General features: G+C 36.6%; 1 protein-coding gene across 1 annotated transcript in view; it reads right to left on the bottom strand.

Moving 5' to 3' along the window:
* Positions 1-1,800: 1,800 nt before the first annotated feature.
* LOC117399636 (3-hydroxyisobutyrate dehydrogenase, mitochondrial-like) overlaps positions 1,801-21,116 on the bottom strand; it is a 62,396-nt gene continuing 43,080 nt past the window's right edge. Inside the window, exons 5-8 of the mRNA XM_033998935.3 lie at positions 12,707-12,840; positions 11,840-11,916; positions 4,154-4,310; positions 1,801-3,166 (exon numbers count right to left, since the gene is read on the bottom strand). Of these exons, the coding sequence (XP_033854826.2) occupies positions 3,008-3,166; positions 4,154-4,310; positions 11,840-11,916; positions 12,707-12,840 (527 nt within the window). The 3' untranslated portion in view covers positions 1,801-3,007. The remainder of the gene's footprint in view (positions 3,167-4,153; positions 4,311-11,839; positions 11,917-12,706; positions 12,841-21,116) is intronic.

The raw sequence follows: 21,116 nt of genomic DNA, 5'->3' as shown, positions 1-21,116 counted from the left end.
TTCACTCTGGTATATAAAGACTTTCAAGCTACAACTCACATAGTGAGCCAACAAATCAAACATGAAGACAAAGGAGCTTTTGAAACAAGTCAGGGATAAAGGCGCTGATTATCCCTCTCAGCACAGTGAAGTCCATCATTAAGAAGTGGAAGATGCATCATACCACCCAGACACTACCCAGATCAGGTCGCCCTCCCAAACTGAGGAGCCGGGCAAGCAGGAAACTGGTTTGGGATGTCACTCAGAAGCCAACAATGACCTTGAGAGATCTGCAAAGTTCTGTGTCTGAAATGGGAGTCAGTGTTCACACATCAACAATAAGCCGGTCCCTACACAAAGCTGGCCTGTATGGACATGTGGCAAGAAAGAAGCCATTACTCAAAAAGCCTCATCTTAAAGCATGTATGGAGTTTGCGAAAAAGCATGTAGATGATACTGCAGACATGTGGAAAAAGGTTTTGTGGTCTGACGAGACAAAAATTGAAATTTTCTGTCTAAATTCCAAGCATTACGTCTGGCGCAAACCCAACACTGCACATCACCCAGTCAACACCATCCCAACTGTCAAGCATGGTGGTGGCAGCATCATGTTATGGGGATGCTTCTCTTCAGCAGGGACTGGGAAGCTTGTCAGGATAGAGGGGAGAATGGATGGTGCAAAGTACAGGCGAATCCTTGAGGAAAACCTGTTTGAGTCAGCCAAGACTCTGAAACTGGGGAGTAAATTCACATTTCAGCAGGACAATGACCCAAAGCACAAAGCCAAAGCCACATTGGAGTGGTTGAACAATAAGAGAATTAATGTTCTTGAGTGGCCCAGTCGAAATCCTGACTTGAATCCAATTGAAAATGTATGGCAAGACTTGGAAGATTGCAGTCCATTAACGATCCCCAACAACTTTATCAGAACTGGAGCAATTTTCCCATGCAGAATGGGCAAATATGTCACCATCATACTGTGCAAAGCTAGTAGAGACCTATCCAAAAAGAATCATAGCAGTAATTGCTGCAAAAGGTGCTTCTACCAAGTACTGACTTAAGGGGCTGAATACTTATGCAACCAGTACATTTCATTTTGTACATTTTCTTTGCTGACATTTAATCCCCTCCTCATATAAGAGTGTTCAGTTTAACCACTACAGCTTTGAATAAAAAAAAAAAAAAGTTTGTTTGAAAAACTGTGCATACATTACTTGTAATTCAACAAAATGTGAAAACTTTGCAGGGGGGTGAATACTTCTGCAAACCACTGTATAGACCTTTGTGCAACCGGACAGTCACATGACTTAAAGACCTGATTAAATGATGCACAAGTAAGAGATGGAAAGAAGTAGTTTAATACTTGGGCAGCAGTGTGGAGTAGTGGTTAGGGCTCTGGGCTCTTGACCAGAGGGTCGTGGGTTCAATCCCTGGTTGGGGACACTGCTGCTGTACCCTTTAGCAAGGTACTTTACCTAGATTGCTCCAGTAAAAACCCAACTGTATAAATGGGCAATTGTATGTAAAAATAATGTGTAAAAAATAATGGAATTGTATGTAAAAATAATGTGATATCTTGTAACAATTGTAAATCGCCCTGGATAAGGGCGTCAGCTAAGAAATAAATAATAATAATAAAAAGGGAGAAACCGACCAACAATTTGACTAAGATTAAATCAAATTAATGACTAAAAAAGGCATGAACAGAGAGGATAGGAACAACTTTGAGGATTTAGACATAGGAGGTATCGTTACTGATTGCTGGTAATGTGCAGGTAGGCTTGTTTGTCTATTTACATTAATAACTGAAGCACCATTGACTAGTCATGCAAGATTTAGACTTTAATGAACTGGTTTACATTTAATCACGCTACAACAGATGGTGTTGATTTTGGATTATTTTTTGTGTTTCGTTCAAATGATTAAAATCAATGAAGGATTGTGGCTTTATTGTGCACGTTTACAAACAGTCTGTGTTACAAAGGTAATAAATACATTGTTTAAATACTGCAATAGACTGCAGTGCATTGGTTAACAACATAAACAAAAAAACTGCTTGTTCATCATAGCTGGTTTAGCATGTGATTTTAAATATTTGTTTTACAATATGCAGCTTGAAAAATCAGCCAACAAATGCTATAAACCCCTCACCAGTTTAAAGAATTGACATTGTGTCTCAAAAGCACCTGCACCTCTGACAGCACCCGTCTCGAATCCAGCTGGAATTGGCCAGCACAGGGTTTTTCTTTTTTCTTTTCCCCAAATCTGGAAGTCCTCATTATAGAAATATATTAATGTTGCATCCACCCCTGGGGATTAGATACAAAGCTGGTACCAGTAACAACCTCTTCTAAGCAGCAATGTTCACCATAGAATTAGCTTGTTTAGCACTGCCTGCATTTTATGTTATTGCATCAGTTATAGTAAATATTAAGTGGAAATGGAAGTGTTGACTCTGCTACCCCAGCAGATTGTGTCACGCCACGCCACTGATTAAAATGTATGATGACTAACATAAAAACTAAAATTTGAAAAAAAATAAAATGTAATTAAAATAAACAAACACACATGTATATAATTGGTGTTTCTGTTTAACAAAGGAAAAAATGGCACATGGCTCAATACCAGTTAGTATATATGATGAAACAGTGTTTTTGCATGTTGAATACATTTCAGTGTTCTGCCATTTCTGGCGCCAGAATACAGACCCTATAGAGTCATTGTTGCAGAGAAAATTTTTGGCCTTTTGCTTTTATTTTATTTTTTACCTCCACTAGACTTTTATCTTTATATTACTTTGCTGAAATAATAATAAAAAAAAAAAAATTACCCAAAATTTGTATTCATTGTTCACTAAAACTAGGGCAAAAATTGAATACAAATACACCCTCATTACCTGTCAAAATACAACTATGTCCTACAGAGTTTCAAAGTTTCTGGCATTCAAAATACCATCTATCAGCTACTGGAGCAACTGCCTGCATTTGGTTTTACCAGGCACACATTCAGACAGGCATTTCTTTATTTTTCACTGATTTTCTTCCTCGCGGAGAAACTGGAACACCGACGAGAAGTCTTTTTGTGCAAAGCCCCGAGCACACATCACCCTGTAGATCTGGTGGCTTAAAGATCCCAGTGGAATAGCTGTTTTAGTGTTGGTAGCAGTGTCCTGTGCTAAACCCAGATCCTTAAAAAAAAACAAAAAAACAACACGAATACAAACAAATACAAAGATATGCATAAACATGGTCACAAATATGACAAACACAGGATATACAGTATCAAGATGAATATTAAAGCAAATGGCAAAACAATTCTTTATTTGTAACTAATTGTTCCAGCACTCCAGATAAGGTTCTGGGTCATTGAGTAATTTACTCTTCAATTTAGACCAAGTTTTTATACAGTATTATTATTATTATTATTATTATTATTTATTTATTTAGCAGACGCCCTTATCCAGGGCGACTTACAATTGTTAGAAGATATCACATTATTTTTTTTTACATACAATTACCCATTTATACAGTTGGGTTTTTACTGGAGCAATCTAGGTAAAGTACCTTGCTCAAGGGTACAGCAGCAGTGTCCCCCCACCTGGGATTGAACCCACAACCCTTCGGTCAGGAGTCCAGAGCCCTAACCACTACTCCACACTGCTGCCCCACAGTAGTTCAAACTAATATTACAGTTCAAATGTAAGGCTGTAGTTAATGCATACCCCACAAGTTAGCATTACAGTATGTACTGTATCTATTGGAAGTACTTGTGAGTTAAGGTAAAGTTGCATTTTAAATCACCCAAAATACATTTTACGCAGTGTTTAAATTGAAGAGTAAATAACTCAGTGACCCAAAACCATGTATGTTTGTAAAAATACAACAGCCCCTCATATTGTTGTAATACAGCCATTTAAAATGTTTTTATCAGATGGCTTGTGTAAGATGGAAATGACATAACTAAGATTAGCTACAATGTTTAACTTTTTGTACTCTATATACACACACACACACACACACACATATACACATAGTTGTCGTCAAAAGTTTACATACCCTCTATTTGCAACAATGTTATTTACCAGTGTATTAAGTGTTATAAGTGTTATAAATATTGTTTGATACACTATTAAGTGTTATAAATATTGTCTGACACACACAGTAGTAACACCAACCTTTGCCATTAGTGTCGTCCCAAATCCTCCCTGGTAGTTGCTGGCAGAGGGCACCCCCTCCATCACTCCTGGAACAGGATTGTAGGTGTCGCTTGACCAACAGCGACCGGAGCTCATATTCAGGATCTTCGACAACAGCTTGGGGTCAAGCCCTAGTCTGTCAAAGGTTAAAGATGAGCAGTGTGAGCATTTAAATGTAAAGGACATGGGTGACTTGAAAGTTGCTTTTTGCCCTGCACTGCCATTTTTCTTGTTTTAATAGCTGTCTAAAAAAATAATTTAGTATTGATATTTATCAGAAACGTTCTTTATCAGACTAATTTACGAAGCGTGTCAATTCTTTAAGTAGAAGGCAACCAATAAACTTCAATGGACACCCAAGAATTTTGTCAACGACACATTAGGAGACTGGGTAATGCAGGTGAACAACAGTTCATCTAAAGAAAAAAATAAAAAAAACACAAATCATACAATAACAAGCACTAGAAAAAACAAAGCAAAAACATTTGATTGTGAGGGAAGGTCATAATCATAACATTATAACAGTGATCGGTGTAATTACATAAATACATAACATTTCTGAATATACATTTTTCAAATACATCCATAAAATTAAAAAAGCACAACAGTGATTTTAATTATACAATAAACAAGAGGCAAGCAGATCTGGTTCAATATCCTGCATGACATTTTCACTGCAAAGCCAAGTATACTGGGGCTCTTTAAATCAATGAACATATGGTAATAAGGCAACATCTAATATCTTCTAAACTCTTTCAGGGGAAGTCCAGTTTCCATAGATGGATTTCAGTTCTACATATTATGACCTCCCCAGCCTTTCTACAGACCCAGCAATGATGAAATGCCAGCACTGTCATCTCAATCTCTTTGAAAGTTTCATTTTTGGGTGTTCAAGGCAAAACTAAAAAAACCAAATAGCCAACCAGCATGAAGGACAATAGGCCAGTGTCACACAGACGAATGCAGCTGCTGAATAATGATCCGGGATGCTTGTTGGATATGGGTTAAGGATTATTATATGGGGGGGAAAAAAATAAAAACAGATTTGGTACCATTTATCTTTAATTTACTCATAAAACATGGCTGTCTAATGCACAGTGGTTACTTGAACCCTGCTCAAATCGAGATTGACACAAGTCAACTGAGCTCCAAATCTCTAAGACTAGAATGGCTGATATTCTTTTAGGTTTACAAATTGTACCTATCATGAAATGACAGATTTTAAGGGTTAATGTCGGGCTATCTTTGCCCTGACATTGCCTGCCCCCCCCCCTCCCCCCTCCCCCCTCCCCCCTCCCCCTCCCCCCTCCCCCCTCCCCCCTCCCCTCCCACCCCCAACCAAACTGTACTATACAAAGTAAAAATACAACATATAAAAAACTGTCTCCAGTTTCCAACTATAAAATATATTTTGTACTGAATGTCTATTAAATCATTATTGGTCTTTAAGACCGCTAAGTATGCCAAAGCTCCACCCGTCTCACATTTTCTTTTTTTACTGTTAATACAAATTTTGTAAACTGTCTCAGCACTAATTAAACTGGAATCCAACTCTGGGAGAAAACATTACAAATTACCAGACTGTTTTGGAAATCTTGGATAACTCAATTTTTTAAAATCTTAGTCATTACGTTTTTCAGTTCATGTCTGCAATTCAAATTAAAAAATATATATAAATAAAATACAGTGACTGGGTCATCCCTCAGTATACTGTATAGTGTGACATATATTCAACATTTCCTCACAACCATGTATTATAGTTCTGGGTCAGTTGTTGAAAAGGTTACTGCTTCTGATATAATAAAGCCTGTCCAAGCAGAGAAATAATTTGTTATATTGCAGCATTGGTGACATGAATTGTTGTTCTCAGCCTAACAATAAATCATTTTGTTATTAAGTACAGTGTTTGTGATTAAGCAAAACCACAAATTAAGGTCTGCATAATAGATTCACATTTTGACCAGTTTATTATAGATGGGCAGAGCTTAAGTTCTATCCCACTCGGAAGAGTGGATAGGGAATCCCATTTAATATAAAGATCATTGATGTATTTTACAATATCTTATCCATGTAACAGTTGACAAAAGGAAGCAGTTGCAATACAAATTTACAGACCTTGTTTTTTTATTTTTTTATTTATTTTTTACAAGCATTGTCCTGTAGCTACAAGCAAGGATATTAATGGATCATAGAAGGGCACGTTTTTACAGACCACAATACCCTCACCTAACAGGGTTTTGAAAGAATATATAGAGTTGTGCTTTTTCACTAAATGAAATGTTCAATTTTCAGTAGGAGTTAGGCAAGACAGCCTTTATTTTATAGCTAACAAAGTGATTTTTTTGAGCTCCCCAATATTCAATGTAACATATGCAAACTACTGCTCGGTCAAGGAACAAAAAGGAAAAAAAAAAAAAAAAGAAGAAAGAAAACTCTTGAGGATTGCTCCGTTTCAACCACAGTGTTTTAAACTTTGTGCTTTAACCACACTTACAAATCTCTTTGAGGAGGCCCATATTCTTTGAGTCTTTTTTATTTAAATAAAATAATAAATTAATATATAAATAAATAAATAAATAAAAAAGTTAGGAGTCTTTTGCATTTCTTCCTTTCGAAGACTATTCCACCAGTGTATAAATAACTGACAGTTAAAATTGGACACGGTATTAAAATCAGTAAGTGAAGTCTTCTGTCTTCCTCTGAGCCTAAGCTTGTAATAGTCTGAAACCAGATAGAATATAATTGTCATTCAGAGTGTCTTTCTCAGAACGTCATGCTTCACTGGAGAAGACCGAGTTTCCATTTGAAATCAACAAATTAATCCGAGACAGGTATCTGAAAGGGCAAATTTAATAGGAAGCAGCTACTGGGCTCTCAAGCATGATCAAATGTTACTGCTGTTTCCCTGTAAATTGGCTGGGAACATGTGATTCTTTCTGCATAAGAGCTCCATTGCTATTTGAAAGATATACTGCTCCTGCTATCAAAATGATGACAGCACTTGTCAATCCTCATAATAAACTTGCCAATAGACATACCTGCCTGTTCTTACAAACATTAAAATAACCTCAAACCATAGAAAATAAAGGAGGAGAAAGCACATAGCGGATAGCTGGTTATATACATATACATAAACTGTATAGAGAGATTACATTTAACAATTAAATTAGGCTGCGAACACCAATAGGCAGCCTGATACATTTGGAAAAGTTAAAATGTGTGTTGACACTTTTCTTGGAACGTAAATGGCTGTTCTCAGCACAGGTATTTCATATCACCTCTAATATTGATTATTTTGTTCTTCAACTATAATTATATGTATGCTTCTAGTTCTTCTTTCTTGGACATTACATTTTTTCTTGTTTAAAGTTCTTTACTGTATATCAGCACTTTGAAACAGAAGTACTTCTTGAAGTAAATGTTCACATTAACCATCGCCTAACCATGAATGAAGTGTAGTGTGAAATCAATTCAGATTACTGTTAAAATGAATAACGTTTACAAATGATTTAACTGCATGTATCACTTCTAACCTGGGTATGCAGACTGTGGCTGAAGCTAACCTCTCAAACATATCACTGAAGTTTAAACAAAACCAAAACAAAAGTAATAATATGTATTTATTGTTTAGCCAGGCTTACTGGTATTGCCATTAAAAATGTTTTAAGAAGTTCATATCTCATATCTCGTGCTTGTGTTTTAAAAAACAAAAACTCTCCCATGTGAATCTGTTGCTGGTGAATTATAAATCTAGAAGACTGTAATGCTGCAATATTTCCCTGAACATTTACTACTTGGGGGAATTTATGTTTGCTGATGCCAATTTTCTTCTCGGCTTGTAAAGTACAATAAATCAGTGGCTGCTTTCTAAAAGGCTATTATGAAGCTACCATAGTATTTTGAAATGGAAAGGACCAGGAAAGAAATGGAAGTTGACTTAGTCTTTTTAAACTTATCATAAGGCCTTAGGAGAGTAAAGAGCAGCTTCCAGGTACTACAAGACAATCTTAGATGCTTATGAATAATCTCTTTAAGGGCATTCAAAACAGGTTCAGTGCAGTTTCTAAAAGCCCTCAGGAATCAATTTGAATATCTTCTGCTGGCAAGTTCCATAAAGTTTAAAACCAAACTGCAAACTGAGAGCTAACTAGGGTGCAAGTTGACCAGCAAGAAGCAAATACACAGTAGCAAAGCCCATAACTCATTCAGATGTGTTTAGCTGGAAGCCAAAGCAAAGGTCTAGATTTGTTATGTACAGGCAATAGATTTTTGAACCGAGACGAACAGTACTGGTGGAAAAAAACAGCACCATGTTGACATTCACAAGCATTATCAACATCTGAAAAGGTAGTATAGGTAATACAGAGTACTGATTTTTATTTTTACTCCAACAAAAGATATGTTCAATGAATAACAAGGCTTCTGGCTGTTCTGATTGCAGCATTGTCAGCCAACAGGACGCAACCACGGTGTACAAAGATTTGTGTTAGGGCTGCTACAACTAAATCGAAAATCGATTTTTCATTTGATTCCATTCCTCATTATATACATCAATATAAATACTGGATAACCGATTTCAATAATTACATTTTTATAACATGCACAGTTAATAACATTATTTAAGTGTATCAACGAAACTGCACCGAACGCCCTGCCTTGCTATTTACAGTGTTTCTGCCACACAAGCAGTGGGCGGGCTCTTCTTTTCCTGCTCGTGTTAACTAGCATCTGATTTGCTGGTCCCATCCTACCAGCGAATCAGTTTTAACTAAATTGTGCATATTGAAGAAAACTGACTGTATATAGTTTGCGTTTCTTTGGAGTTTCAAAATGAACTGTTATATAATGTATATTTAACAATATTCAATAACATTAAAAAAAAAAAAATAATAAATAAATATTATTATTATTATTATTATTATTATTATAGGCAGGTATTTCCATATTGTGTGTTTCACAGATAACAAAGGTTAGGTGGTACAGTATTAACAAGATGCAATATGTGATGCTGCAGCTCTCGCTGGATAAAAAAAAAATGAAGAAAGACGTTTTTCATAAACTCGTGTCTAGTTTATAAAGATTACATTCCAAAGTACTGTAATCTGCTTGGAATAAATATTTTAGTGACACCCCTGTAGTATGTTAAACTTGCTTTAGGCTTGTTGCAAATGTTTTTTTTCTGATGCTACAAAGGCGTAATTACCCCTCTTGTTCTATTGTTGCGCACAAGCTTTTACTTGACTGCAATGATATTAACACACACTTGCCTATTGCTTTTCTCTTACTTATTCTATTCAATTCATATGCTGATGCACGTGCGTCATCACAAGTAATACATATTTATTTGTTTATTGATTCATAGTGTCTGGTGGTCAATAGAGAGTGACACAGGAATTAAACTTCAGTCCTGTCCCATCCTGTCTTGTCAGAAATGTTCCTGTCCCATCCCATCCCATAAAAGAGTCATCATTTCCAATCCTGTCCTGTCCTGTATCTTTACACAGCATTGAACACTACCGGTATACTACTAGTGATTTGTTTTTAGTTTTAGTTTTTTCAGAAAAAAATAAGTGCAAGCACAATGTCTTTATAAGCACAATGTGCAATATAATGATGTAATCTATAAATTCGGTAATATAAAAACAAGTGTTTAGAATTTTGTGCAGCAGTTTCAGTTTCTAAACCGGTTACTAAGCAACCCGGCTCAGAGATTTTAGTATGTCAGTGAAATACAGTATTACGAACCATTAATTAATTAAAAAAATAAAAAAATAAATAAATAAAACACACAACATGGTACTGAAATAATATTTCATAAACATTCAGTAGCCATAATTTATTTATTTATTAAAAATCGTAGTATTATACCGCTTCTACGCAGCGCCGTAGCAGAACCTCCAAAATAGTAGCTGCTACAGCCAAATCGTAGTCGTTGGCATCTCTGCATTATGATTAGGGGTAATATTCATAAAAACCGAAAATGTGCACATCCATAATATACTGTACATATGTATACAGAGAGAAATATGAGGCATCTCCCTCTGTGAGGTCACAGTCTCCTGGCCCCAAACCAGGAAATGGAGATCGCCCTCTGTGTCTTTCCGGGTATTATTTGATTAATTGTAGCGAGATTAAACATAATTTGGTAAAATTAATGTGATTATATGTTCAAGTGAGACCTGTTAATATTATTTTGTATGTTTATGGTAACAGTCAAATTCCATGTCATAGGCTCTTTAAATGACTTTAAAAGAGCAAAAAAAAACACTCTTCCTGTCTGCTGGTGACAAAGTAGTCCCATTCCTTCCCATTCCCAGAAGCTTAAATCCCGTTCTTGTCCATCCTGAGAGCTTTATTATTATTTTTTAATTTCCCGTTCCCGTAAGCTTCACTCCTGTACCATCCCATCCCGCAAAACTTAACACCATTTTTTTCCTCGTACCGTGGGAATCCTGTGGGTCCCGTCTTCATGTCACTCTCTAGTGGTCAACTCTGACTTAGAGAGGGGTGTTCTCTTAGCCGGAGACTACCGTACCGTATTTATTAAATAAATACTTTTGTGCTTTTTGCATTTTCTTAAAAGTACATGGAGCTAACAAAATGATTCCACAAAATCCTACCTAATTTGTGTTACCATCATACCATTACCAATTATAAAAGCATGTTCAAATTCAGAATTCTTTTTTAATCCTCCAGCTGTGGTACCGTTACTGAAGTAAAAGTACCTCAAATGCATACAGTTGAATATTAATATTATTATTTTTTTTTTGCATTAAGTGTTAATTATTGTGCAGGCAATTGCTCATTTAGGAGGTTTTTATTAATGCCTGCCAGGGTTACATTTCCCAGCATATACTGTGTCTCAAACTGCTAGTCAACTTGCCACAGAATCTTTGTTTTATAATACATCATAATGATGTAGGTGCTGTTCTTAAGTTATTTTGTAACTTTTATACATTTCCAACAGAAGTAGACACACACACACAACGTTAATGGTTACGATAATAGCAGCAGTTTTGATTTTGTTCAATTCTGTACTCAATTTAAAAATGTAAATTGTATCAATAACCCAATGAGAGAAGCGCCAAGCAAATTCCTCTCAAATACATAATGACAGTTTAAGGGGTCAGCATGGCCTTACTAGCTGACAAGGCTACTGCAGCAATATTGCCATTTTCTCAAGAGTTAATTTAAAAAATAGAAATCTGTTACAACTATGCATTTGAAGATGAAATGTTGTAACATAATTGACTGCAGTGACCCAGATTAACCAAAATAAATGCAAACAGATCCTAAGCCAAAATGTATTTAACTTTATTAGAGCTGGCTATAACAGACTGTATCTGAGAAACACTGTGCTAAACTGCATCACTTGAAAGTGATTTTGCTCTTAAATACCTGTTTTAAAAAACAATTCTAATCAATCAAGAACAACAAGGACCTGCTACTGTAACTAAGTTTTGTCTAAATATTCTGCCAGTTTTTTTTTCTTTTTTTTTTCTAGAAGACAGAATAGGTGGAGGTAGGGGATTAACACCAGCTCACCATTTCAACAATTAAAAACAAAGAAAAAGCCTAGTATGCCTTTCACACAGAAGTGGGTTTCAAAACAGCATTTAAAAACCAAATCCCTCATTCAAAACAAAAAAACCCTATCACACTTACCTGATTCCAAGATTCATCGTCTCAGCTGTCCCAATCATACTAATAGCCAACAGCATGTTGTTGCAGATCTTTGCTGCCTGTAACAATAATAACCTGATTTCAATGGTAGATGGCGTGTTTGTTTTTAGTATGGTACAGTATGTGTAAAATATATGAAAACTAAGAAGAAACAAAACAGAAGTTTAAACACGAGGCACTATTTGAATTTGGTTTAATGTTGTTAAAATGGTTTTATTACTCTCTCTGGATCATTTGTTTCAAAATAGTGCTTATGAAGTTTGTATTTAAGTGGTCATCAACACAAAACAGAAGAAGCTCCAATGCAATCATTAGCATTACCAAATTCAGGACATGGGTTACAAGCAATGAGGAAAACTGGAAGCCAAATTACTTTTATAGGTCTCCACTGTCTGATCTTATTTGAACATTTCTGGTCTTAATGATTTCTTTTATAATTCCATACAACAGGCTGCCTTCTAGAAAAGCTGTGCCGTGTAACCTACTGTAGCTTTTAGCTAAATGAGGTTATCCTGTTTAAATATCTTAAACTGAAGTAATATCTATCCAGAGACTTCATTCAATCGATGTATTAGCCCTAACCGTGTAAGAGTGCTCTAGAGTACCCCAGGGACACAGAAGCCCTTTAACTGATGAGGAAAACAGATACAAGAGCCATATTAGGGGGTATATTAGTAGCATTAACATCTACTGACATGGACCATGGAATGATCTTTGAATCTAGAGACCTGCAGGTTGCTCCCCCTGGATTACATTTTCATTGTGTCCATTCTCTGGTGGCATCAACTGCACTGAATCTCTGAACATTTCCTGTATACCCTATATTGACATATGGATCACTGCATTTACCTGGCCAGTTCCAACTTCACCACAGTATACCACATTGGTACCCATGCAGGTTAACAGCTCTTGAACCGCAGTGAATTCCTCTTCTAATCCGCCAACCATGAAAGTAAGTTTTCCAGAACGTGCTGCTCCAACACCTTAAAATGAACCAAATTATAAAATGTCACAATTCCAAATGACAGACTAACTGGAAAAAATCAAGTCAAGTCACCAACAGACAGTAAAATCACATTTATTATTAAATAAAGGTAGATGACCGATTTTCAGCTGTTACTATAGTTGAAAAGCACTCAAAATATCTGTCTGCTTGACAAAAGAATTTATGCGTTTTTAAAAAATCTGTTTTTGAATACATTTTCCTGTTCAGATCTTCAACTTCTCCAATATTGCTGCAGAACAGTTGCACACGACTCACAGTTTGGTCTAGTGGCTCACATGACCACATAAAACAACATACTGTTTCATGAGATTTTCCAATTTTACTAACATTCTTCAATATTGTACAGTACTGATTTGAAGGCAGTTCATTGAATGAAACATGAGCACTTCAGTGATTATTCTCTAGTATAAACAGAGCAATAAGCGGATTGCCTTTTATAGCTTACTAATATTTTTTTTTCCTGCACAATCCAGTCTGATGCTTAAAGTTTATTTCAGAGATCCTGAATCTAAACCGAGGATATTATTTTCAACTTGTGTTCATTTCATTTTGTTTTAGCACAACTGTATTTAGGCGATAGTCACCCCTCTTTTTTGTTTAATTACGTATTATCATCATTCACAGCATGGAGCAGCCTTTCTGCTTAATCCCCAGAACTGACCTCCTAAAGTAAGAGGACAAATCAGAGTTAAAGCTTACAAAAGAATCCACTACTATCCATCATAGGTCAATAGCTTTGTATCTACATTAGAGGCTGCTAAATAGCTCCAGAGAGTCATTTATTAGAACAGAATTAATGCTGACAATAGTTCTCAGCTGGTTAATCTTCTGACAGCTGCACTTTCTCACTTCTTCATACACTTATGTTTCAAGTAGAAATAATAAATTACTTTAGCAAAACGGGATTTAAAAACAGGCGATTAATCTCTTTGAAAGCGAAGTCTTATAAAAATTAATTTACTTCAGTCTTGTTTCAGGTGTTATTTTACATGCTAATGTTTTTGATAAAGTTTCCCCAATGGCACTATACATACTGTCCTATTTCAAGGTAATATGAAGGCACGGCATCATATTTTATTAGCACTCATATGCAGGTCTCATCGCATCAGTGGTTTGTTTTCCATTAAAAACGGGAGCCGTTTTGTGATATTTTAATAACTTCAATAGTTTTACAGACTGATTGTCATCATTTTATAGGCATGGGTCCTGACGGAAGCAGTGTTTGCCTTACAGGGCAAGGCAGGAGCAACCACTCGCCTCTTTATCCTGCCCTTGCCAAAGCCTGCCAAGCATAGTAACCGACAACTGCAGGCCAGAAATCCACAACCAAACTCAGCCTCAATACATATATTCAGCATTCCTGACTCGCAGCTCACGAGAAACATGTCAAAGGCAAGCCTTGGCTGCATTTAAAACTATGAGGATTATTATGATGACGATTATGATTATTATTATTAGGAAAACCACCAAGGTGAATGGAAAAGTATGCAATAGTAAGTGACTACAGTAGTCAGCTTGTCCTTCACCTTCATTCTTGGGTGTAAAGAGGAATGTTTCGCTTTTTAAAATATCAATTTTTAACATTTGAATTTGATTACAAATTTCTGTATTCAGAACTGAATTAAAAAGGGAAGCCAACCACACGTAGCTTTTTTCTTTACACCCTTCTATCCACAATGAAATGTTCCAACAGTAGCTCCTTCTTGAACATATTGATGCTCCTTGCATCACTGACCTCCGTTAGATACTTATTCCATATGTTTATTTCCCTCTACAGCAAACAGTCTGGCAGCAATTTCCTATTTACTCCTAATTTCAATTTTTTTTTTATCAACAAGGTATTTTGTTTCAAACATCACGAAGAACAGCTAATCTATTTTTAGAACCCCTCAGTTTAAAAACTAGAAGTCACCTTAAACTATTTGTTTCTGCTAAATAAGAATAAGCCTTAATTACTGATTATTTCCAAAAACATTGCTGCCAAAGACCAACAGTAATGCAGCCTTGGTATCATTTCGATACACCCTTCACAATAGACATTGATCCGTTAATATAAAAGGCATTTTAAAAACAGCCCCAGAAAGCACTGAAACTGTTAAAGTAACAAAAAAAATGGTTTTGCCTTCTTTTCATGGAATATATTTAATTGTTTAATCTTGTGATCAAAATGGGAAAAAAGTTAATTAACAAAAAAGGGGGAAAATACATAAAATCATTCTAGTTTAACAGAGCTTTTTCCATCTGATGCTCAGTAAATCACTTCATTTGCTTGGAGGAAGTGAAATGTTTTACCACTCTGCCATGGAAAGGGATAAAAAAGGGTGCCGATGGGACCTGGAATGCAATGAGAGCCGCCTTTAAAAAGCAATTGTTCTAATCATTTTCTACAGAGGCAGCCTCACAAGGGGGTGCTGTCACAGGGACCATTTACGACTCGAGATGGTGTCTCTATTGTTTACTGGTGACATTTGCTAAAAAGGCGACAGCTGGGACCGAAAGCTGCTACCAAAATGAACAATATAATCCTGTGAAAGCAATCAACAAACTTAAGGGTGTTAATTAACTTTACACTTTATCATGTTCAATTAGCTGTCTTTTCTGGAAAGAGATTGCCGTGCACAATCGGTTTAGGAGCATGCCATGTTTTATTTGTAAGCAATCACTGTTGCTATATGGCTAAGCACATGCCTAGTTAGAATGTCCCTGGTTTAAAATGGGGGCGGAACCTGTTTTTTTAATCTAATTTGATATGGCCTGCCTTTAATGCATCGTTGATTAAGATATAACGTATTACAATGTCCACATTTTATGAGACTACATCAAACTGAAAATACTAATGAACTGAACAAATTCTGATTTATAAAAAGCCAGTGAGGATTTTGTCTTTTATCATTTTAACACCAAATCGCACTACATTATAAGCTCAATCAATTAGTCTCTAGAGAGTGCCTTTATATTTTAGAATACCTGTAGTGAGTCACTGGACTTCTACTGTACCTACAAAGAAAAACACATATGCAAACACAATGTATGAATTAACTGGTTTGTGAGTAGAAATAACCCCACAAAAAACAAAGTCCAGTTAAACTCTTCATCAGAGAATTATTTAAGGAGGACGGACATCCATTATAAAGTACTTAAGAAACCTGACAAACTTTTTGCACCCTCCCCCCAACACAATAGTTCATTTTTGTATTTTTTATTATGTATTCTGCTTAGATGTATGTCTATAATAAAATGTTATTCTATGACCAAAGGGACCTTACAATACTTCCTGAAAGTTCTGTTGAAAAATATTGGTGTTCGGGCAAATTACAAGACGAGTCATTGCAATGACATAATACACGTTTATTCTCAAAATAAATATTTATACATAAAATAGGTTATTCATTCCATTATTATCAGTAATAAGGAAAAAAAAATGTACCTAATAAATTTAGTTCATGAAATAGTATCTGCTTATATCCACTAGTTTATATAATTACACACACACATATTTATATATATCTATATATATATATATATATATATATATATATATATATATCTATATATCTATATATCTATATATATATATATATATATATATATATATATATATATATCTCTTTGTCTTTCTTACCTCTTTTGATAGGGAGCCGGATCATTGGTTCCTGAACAAGTGTGTGTGCCTTGGACAAATCAGCTACGACGCGCAGCAGGAGACGTGTTGCTAAGCGACCAGCTGAGCAGTAGGCTCGCCCAGACCTGTGCGGATCAGGAGGTACAGATTGGCTGGTGGGCGTGCCCTGGGATGCTGCGCAGAGCTCAAAAAGCGTCTGTGCCACAGCTCGGGTCGATTGCAATGCCATTGACAGACAGACAGAAGCTGTGTGTTTGTTGACATCAAGGAGGGGAGCGTCCGCTCTGCAGGAACTACCACGGAGCCCTTTAACTGCAAGACGGGGCCTGCGAAGGCGCTTGCCCAGCCAGGACCGTCAGAACGACCCAGAGTCGCTGGGAGGACAGGACTTCAGGAGCAATAGAACAGAAGTAGGTCAGCTTAGGGAATGTGGATCCCAAAACAGTATAGAGAGGGTTACCGTAGAGTAGTAGGTTCCTGGAGAGGGATGTTCCTTGTAGTGGGCCTAGCGCTCACCATTTGTGTGGCAACCTTTTATTTTTAACTTTGTTTTAGTAAACATGACACTAGGGTTACCATTTCTGGTACCCTAGAGTCAGTACTGTGTTGAAATTAAATCTGTGCACCTGGGTAGTGTATCAACACTAATGCTCCGTGTCTGTGTCAGTATTTTCCAGTGACTACCCACACACGTAACACATCTCCTGTTGCACCGCTAAACAAGTTTCTTTGAAGCTGGCTGTGATGTCTTTTCTCTCCACACGCTGCCAAAACGTTCTCCGCCCTTTAGATACTAAATGCCCCTCTCAGTGACATCACAGGAAAAAAAACAAAAAAAAAAAAAACTACCCAGGAAGTGAAATCCAATCCCTCCCCTATCCAATAATATGTGTTTCAAGTCTCTACTGCAAATTACAGTGGCCCTGTAAGTCATCAAAACGAAGGGCATTTATCGTGCTTACATGATAGAGGTCCTAGAAGCCCACTTCAATATGATCGTGTTAACACGATCCCAGTCCTGAAGGGTTAATACAGAAATAACTTTCCTTAGAAAAAGCTAAATAAAAATACTCTAGCTAAACAAAAGTATAAAACTTCCTTGTAATGAAAAAGTTGTTCATTTTGAAGGGCTAATAATATGTGTGTTAAATATTAAACAAGGAAATTAAAGGCTGCATTTGAAATAGCTGAAACCACAATACCCAGCCATTGGAGAAACATTTGTTGTCTGCTAGAGATCTGCAGGGAGCAGTGAAGCGGTCGATGGATCTTTAAATTAGAACCAGTAGCTGTTCTCCAGTGCGAAGCTGGCAGCTGCTGCATTTGTGGCCCTGGTTCATTATTTACCCATAATGACCATCAAGCACCAGTCAAAGTCAGATCACAACAACTGTCAGCAGCTCTTTTAATTAGCCTTGTTTGAATTTAGATAAATATCACAATAGCGCAGCTTCTGCTGAGAGAGCACTGTGGAGCGGTGTAGAGTGGGCAGCAGCAGCAACATTCAGAGAATATGAGCATCTATTTACCAAGTTCTAGAGATCTTAAGATGTGCATTTTTAAAAAAAGAAAAGAAACAAGGCAGGTGAAATTCAGCTTTTAAAAAAAGAATTTTCAAAAAAACTGTATAACTGTATAATGTATTAGACACATAGTTTAGGATACAGTCTAAATACTGTGTGAATGCAAAATCCTTTAGTGCCAAAAAATGCTGTATAACCTACCTGAAAAGTGTTTTATTATTGTTCGGATTAGTTATTTTTATTCATTTTATTTTTTGGAAGGGATCATTCCACATACTGTTATGGAAATATATCATCCCTTGATCCTTAGGTTTAGGACAAGTCCCTATAAAAAACTGAGGTGGGTGCTTCCCTTAAAAGCAAACGGTTTAGTCGATCTTAAGTGGAAAAAACTGCATTGGGAATCATGATAAGTTGTGTAAAGAAATGTGATACACACTGAACTCTGGTCACATCTGGTTTTACAGACCCCAGCAGGAGCTAATTTTAGACATTCTTATTTAAGGTGACATTAGGTATAGGTAGTCCAAGATTGGTTTTATCAGCTGGATTCACAGACACCAATTAATACTAAAGGGAGCTAGTTACTGTAGTTTTGCTAATGACTTGGGTTCGGGAACATTTCATATACAATTCTTGCCCTTAGGCCAGAGACCCCAATTCTTGACTGTGTAAAATAAAAAAAAAACTCAGTCTTTAGTAATATTTAATTAAGTGGAAAGTCTGAACTACTGCTTGATACATTGTGTAAAAAAAGAAACTTTCAAGTGGCAAGGCAATGATCAATTAGAAAGTGAGAGTTCGAGTTATAAAAATATATATACATGGAAAAACAAAACTAACCAACTGAATCTGGCCAAAGGGCCTCGAATCAGAAGGATAAGAAAAAAAAAAAAAGAAAAAAAAACAGTTAATTACCCATAATCATTAATTATGATTTTGTAACAGAGCTTTCAATAATGAACTGCTCTAATGATGGAAGACCCACATGTACAGAAATATAATGGCATATTAGCATAAATGAGTATGCAAAGAATATAAAAAAAGGCAGCCATGACTTCCCTGTCATTGACTGATGAAACAGGAATTCATAATTAGTAGAAGCGGCAGTGCAATTCATTGGCCTTGCCGACAGTTCTGGTTCATTAGAAGCCCATTACAGAACAGTGACCTCTAGTGGCCTGCAAGGCTCTAGTCAGCAGAACTGAACCTTTAACGAATTTACGGTGGATATCAATATTTTACAAACCAAGGGACAAACCCTGGAACAGTCTCTAATGCAAGGGTTCATAAGCTGGTTTTGTTGCTTGCACTGTTAGACTGATAGATTTCACTGTCTGTCTGAGAGGGTCTCTACCATTGATATGGTTGAAGGGTAAAACAATGTGACACCGAAAACATTAACGTTCACTGGACACCACGTGCAATGGGACTTCCAACGAGGAACTTACTGAGAAAATCATAGAGTACAGCTGAGTACCAACAATATATTACAAATATTATAATTTCTGGGAAAAGAGTTAAGTATTAAAATAACAGCCCTGTTCCCTATGTGAAATATATATATTATTTAAGAGATTTGCCTGTTATTATGGAAAAGTCAGAGCGATGTGCATCTACAGAACTGAAATGGGTTATAAGATATTAGCACTTGAAGTAGCTGCACCAGATTTCCAAACTTATAAAAGATCCTCAACAAATCAACAGTTTCTGGAACATGTCCTGCAAAGTAGGCTTACCATGTAACAGGCAACAGTTACATTTACATTTACCTTTACATGTATATTCAGCAGAGCTAAACCAAGTGTATGTAAAGTGCCGCATGATCCAGGACTTGCTTAAACTAGTAAGTATGCTAGAAATGGAGCTGCAGGAAATGAGACAGCAAAAGGAGCTTGAGGAGCTGGCACACCCACAATTCATGGAAGTCTGCACCCATAGCAGACTGAAAGCCACTGGGGAGATAGAAGAGGGTCAAAATAGAAGGAGTTCAGGTAGACAGAAGCAGGGAAAAAAAGAAACTTCGTCAAAAACAACCATCAGAAATCAAAACATCCAACAAATTTGAGCCACTTCAAAATTTAGATGATCAAAAACCAACATCAAGAGAACGAAATGAACAACATCCAGGACCCTATAAACAGTGCTGGCCAGGCAGCAAAAAGAAGGGAGTTCATGATTGTTGGGGACTCCATATTTAGAAACACAGCAAGTTCAGTTCGCAGTTTAGACCCCCTTACTACAATAGTGTGCTGCCTTCCATGAGCCTCTGCCTCGCACATCACTGAGAACGTGGACAGGCTCCTAGAACGAACAGGAGACGACCCGGTAGTAGTCGTCCACATCGGTACAAACAACATTGGAAGAGACAGGCCAAGATCCCTGCAAAACAAATTCAGAGAGCTAGGAAGGAAATTAAAAGACAAGACCCAAACTGTGGTATTTTCTGGGATACCACCGGCACCTTGCAAAAGCAGTATACGGACAGCTGGAAATACATAATCAAAATGCATGGCTGAAATCGTGATGCACACAGGAAGGCTTCACCTTTCTTGAACACTGGAGCACATCGTACAACAAGGACTATCTATATAGGCGGGATAGACTGCACTTAAACAAAAAGGGAACCAATCTACTCGGAGAAGGGATCCTTGAGGAGATTCAGAAGCATTTAAACTAGAAAGGAAGGGGGGAGAAAACAAAAAAAACAAAAGGAAGACCACATTAAAACAATTAAAACAACAACTCAGGTAAGACAGCCATTAAATGTATTTATCTAAATGCTAGAAGTCTCAGAAACAAAATATGTTAGAACCTGAAGCTACTACACTAACAAGTAACTACAATGTGATAGGTGTTACAGAAACTTGGTTGTCAGAGTGATGGAGATGAATATAATATTAGTGGGTACACACTGTATAGGAAAGACAGGCAGGACAGAAGAGGCTGAGGGGTAGCGCTATACATAAGAAATAGTCTTGAAGCCCAGGTGTTAAATCAGGACAAAGAAAACAACGCAGAATCAATTTGGGTCAGAATAAATGGACAAAAATTCAAAGGGCATAATAATAGGAGCATGCTACAGACCGCCAAAACTCAGACGCCAAG

The sequence above is a fragment of the Acipenser ruthenus genome, chromosome 4, assembly GCF_902713425.1.
Source record: "Acipenser ruthenus chromosome 4, fAciRut3.2 maternal haplotype, whole genome shotgun sequence".
NCBI lineage: Eukaryota > Metazoa > Chordata > Actinopteri > Acipenseriformes > Acipenseridae > Acipenser > Acipenser ruthenus.
Note: the sequence above shows the minus strand (reverse complement) of the source record. Positions and strands in the feature narration are given on the sequence as shown.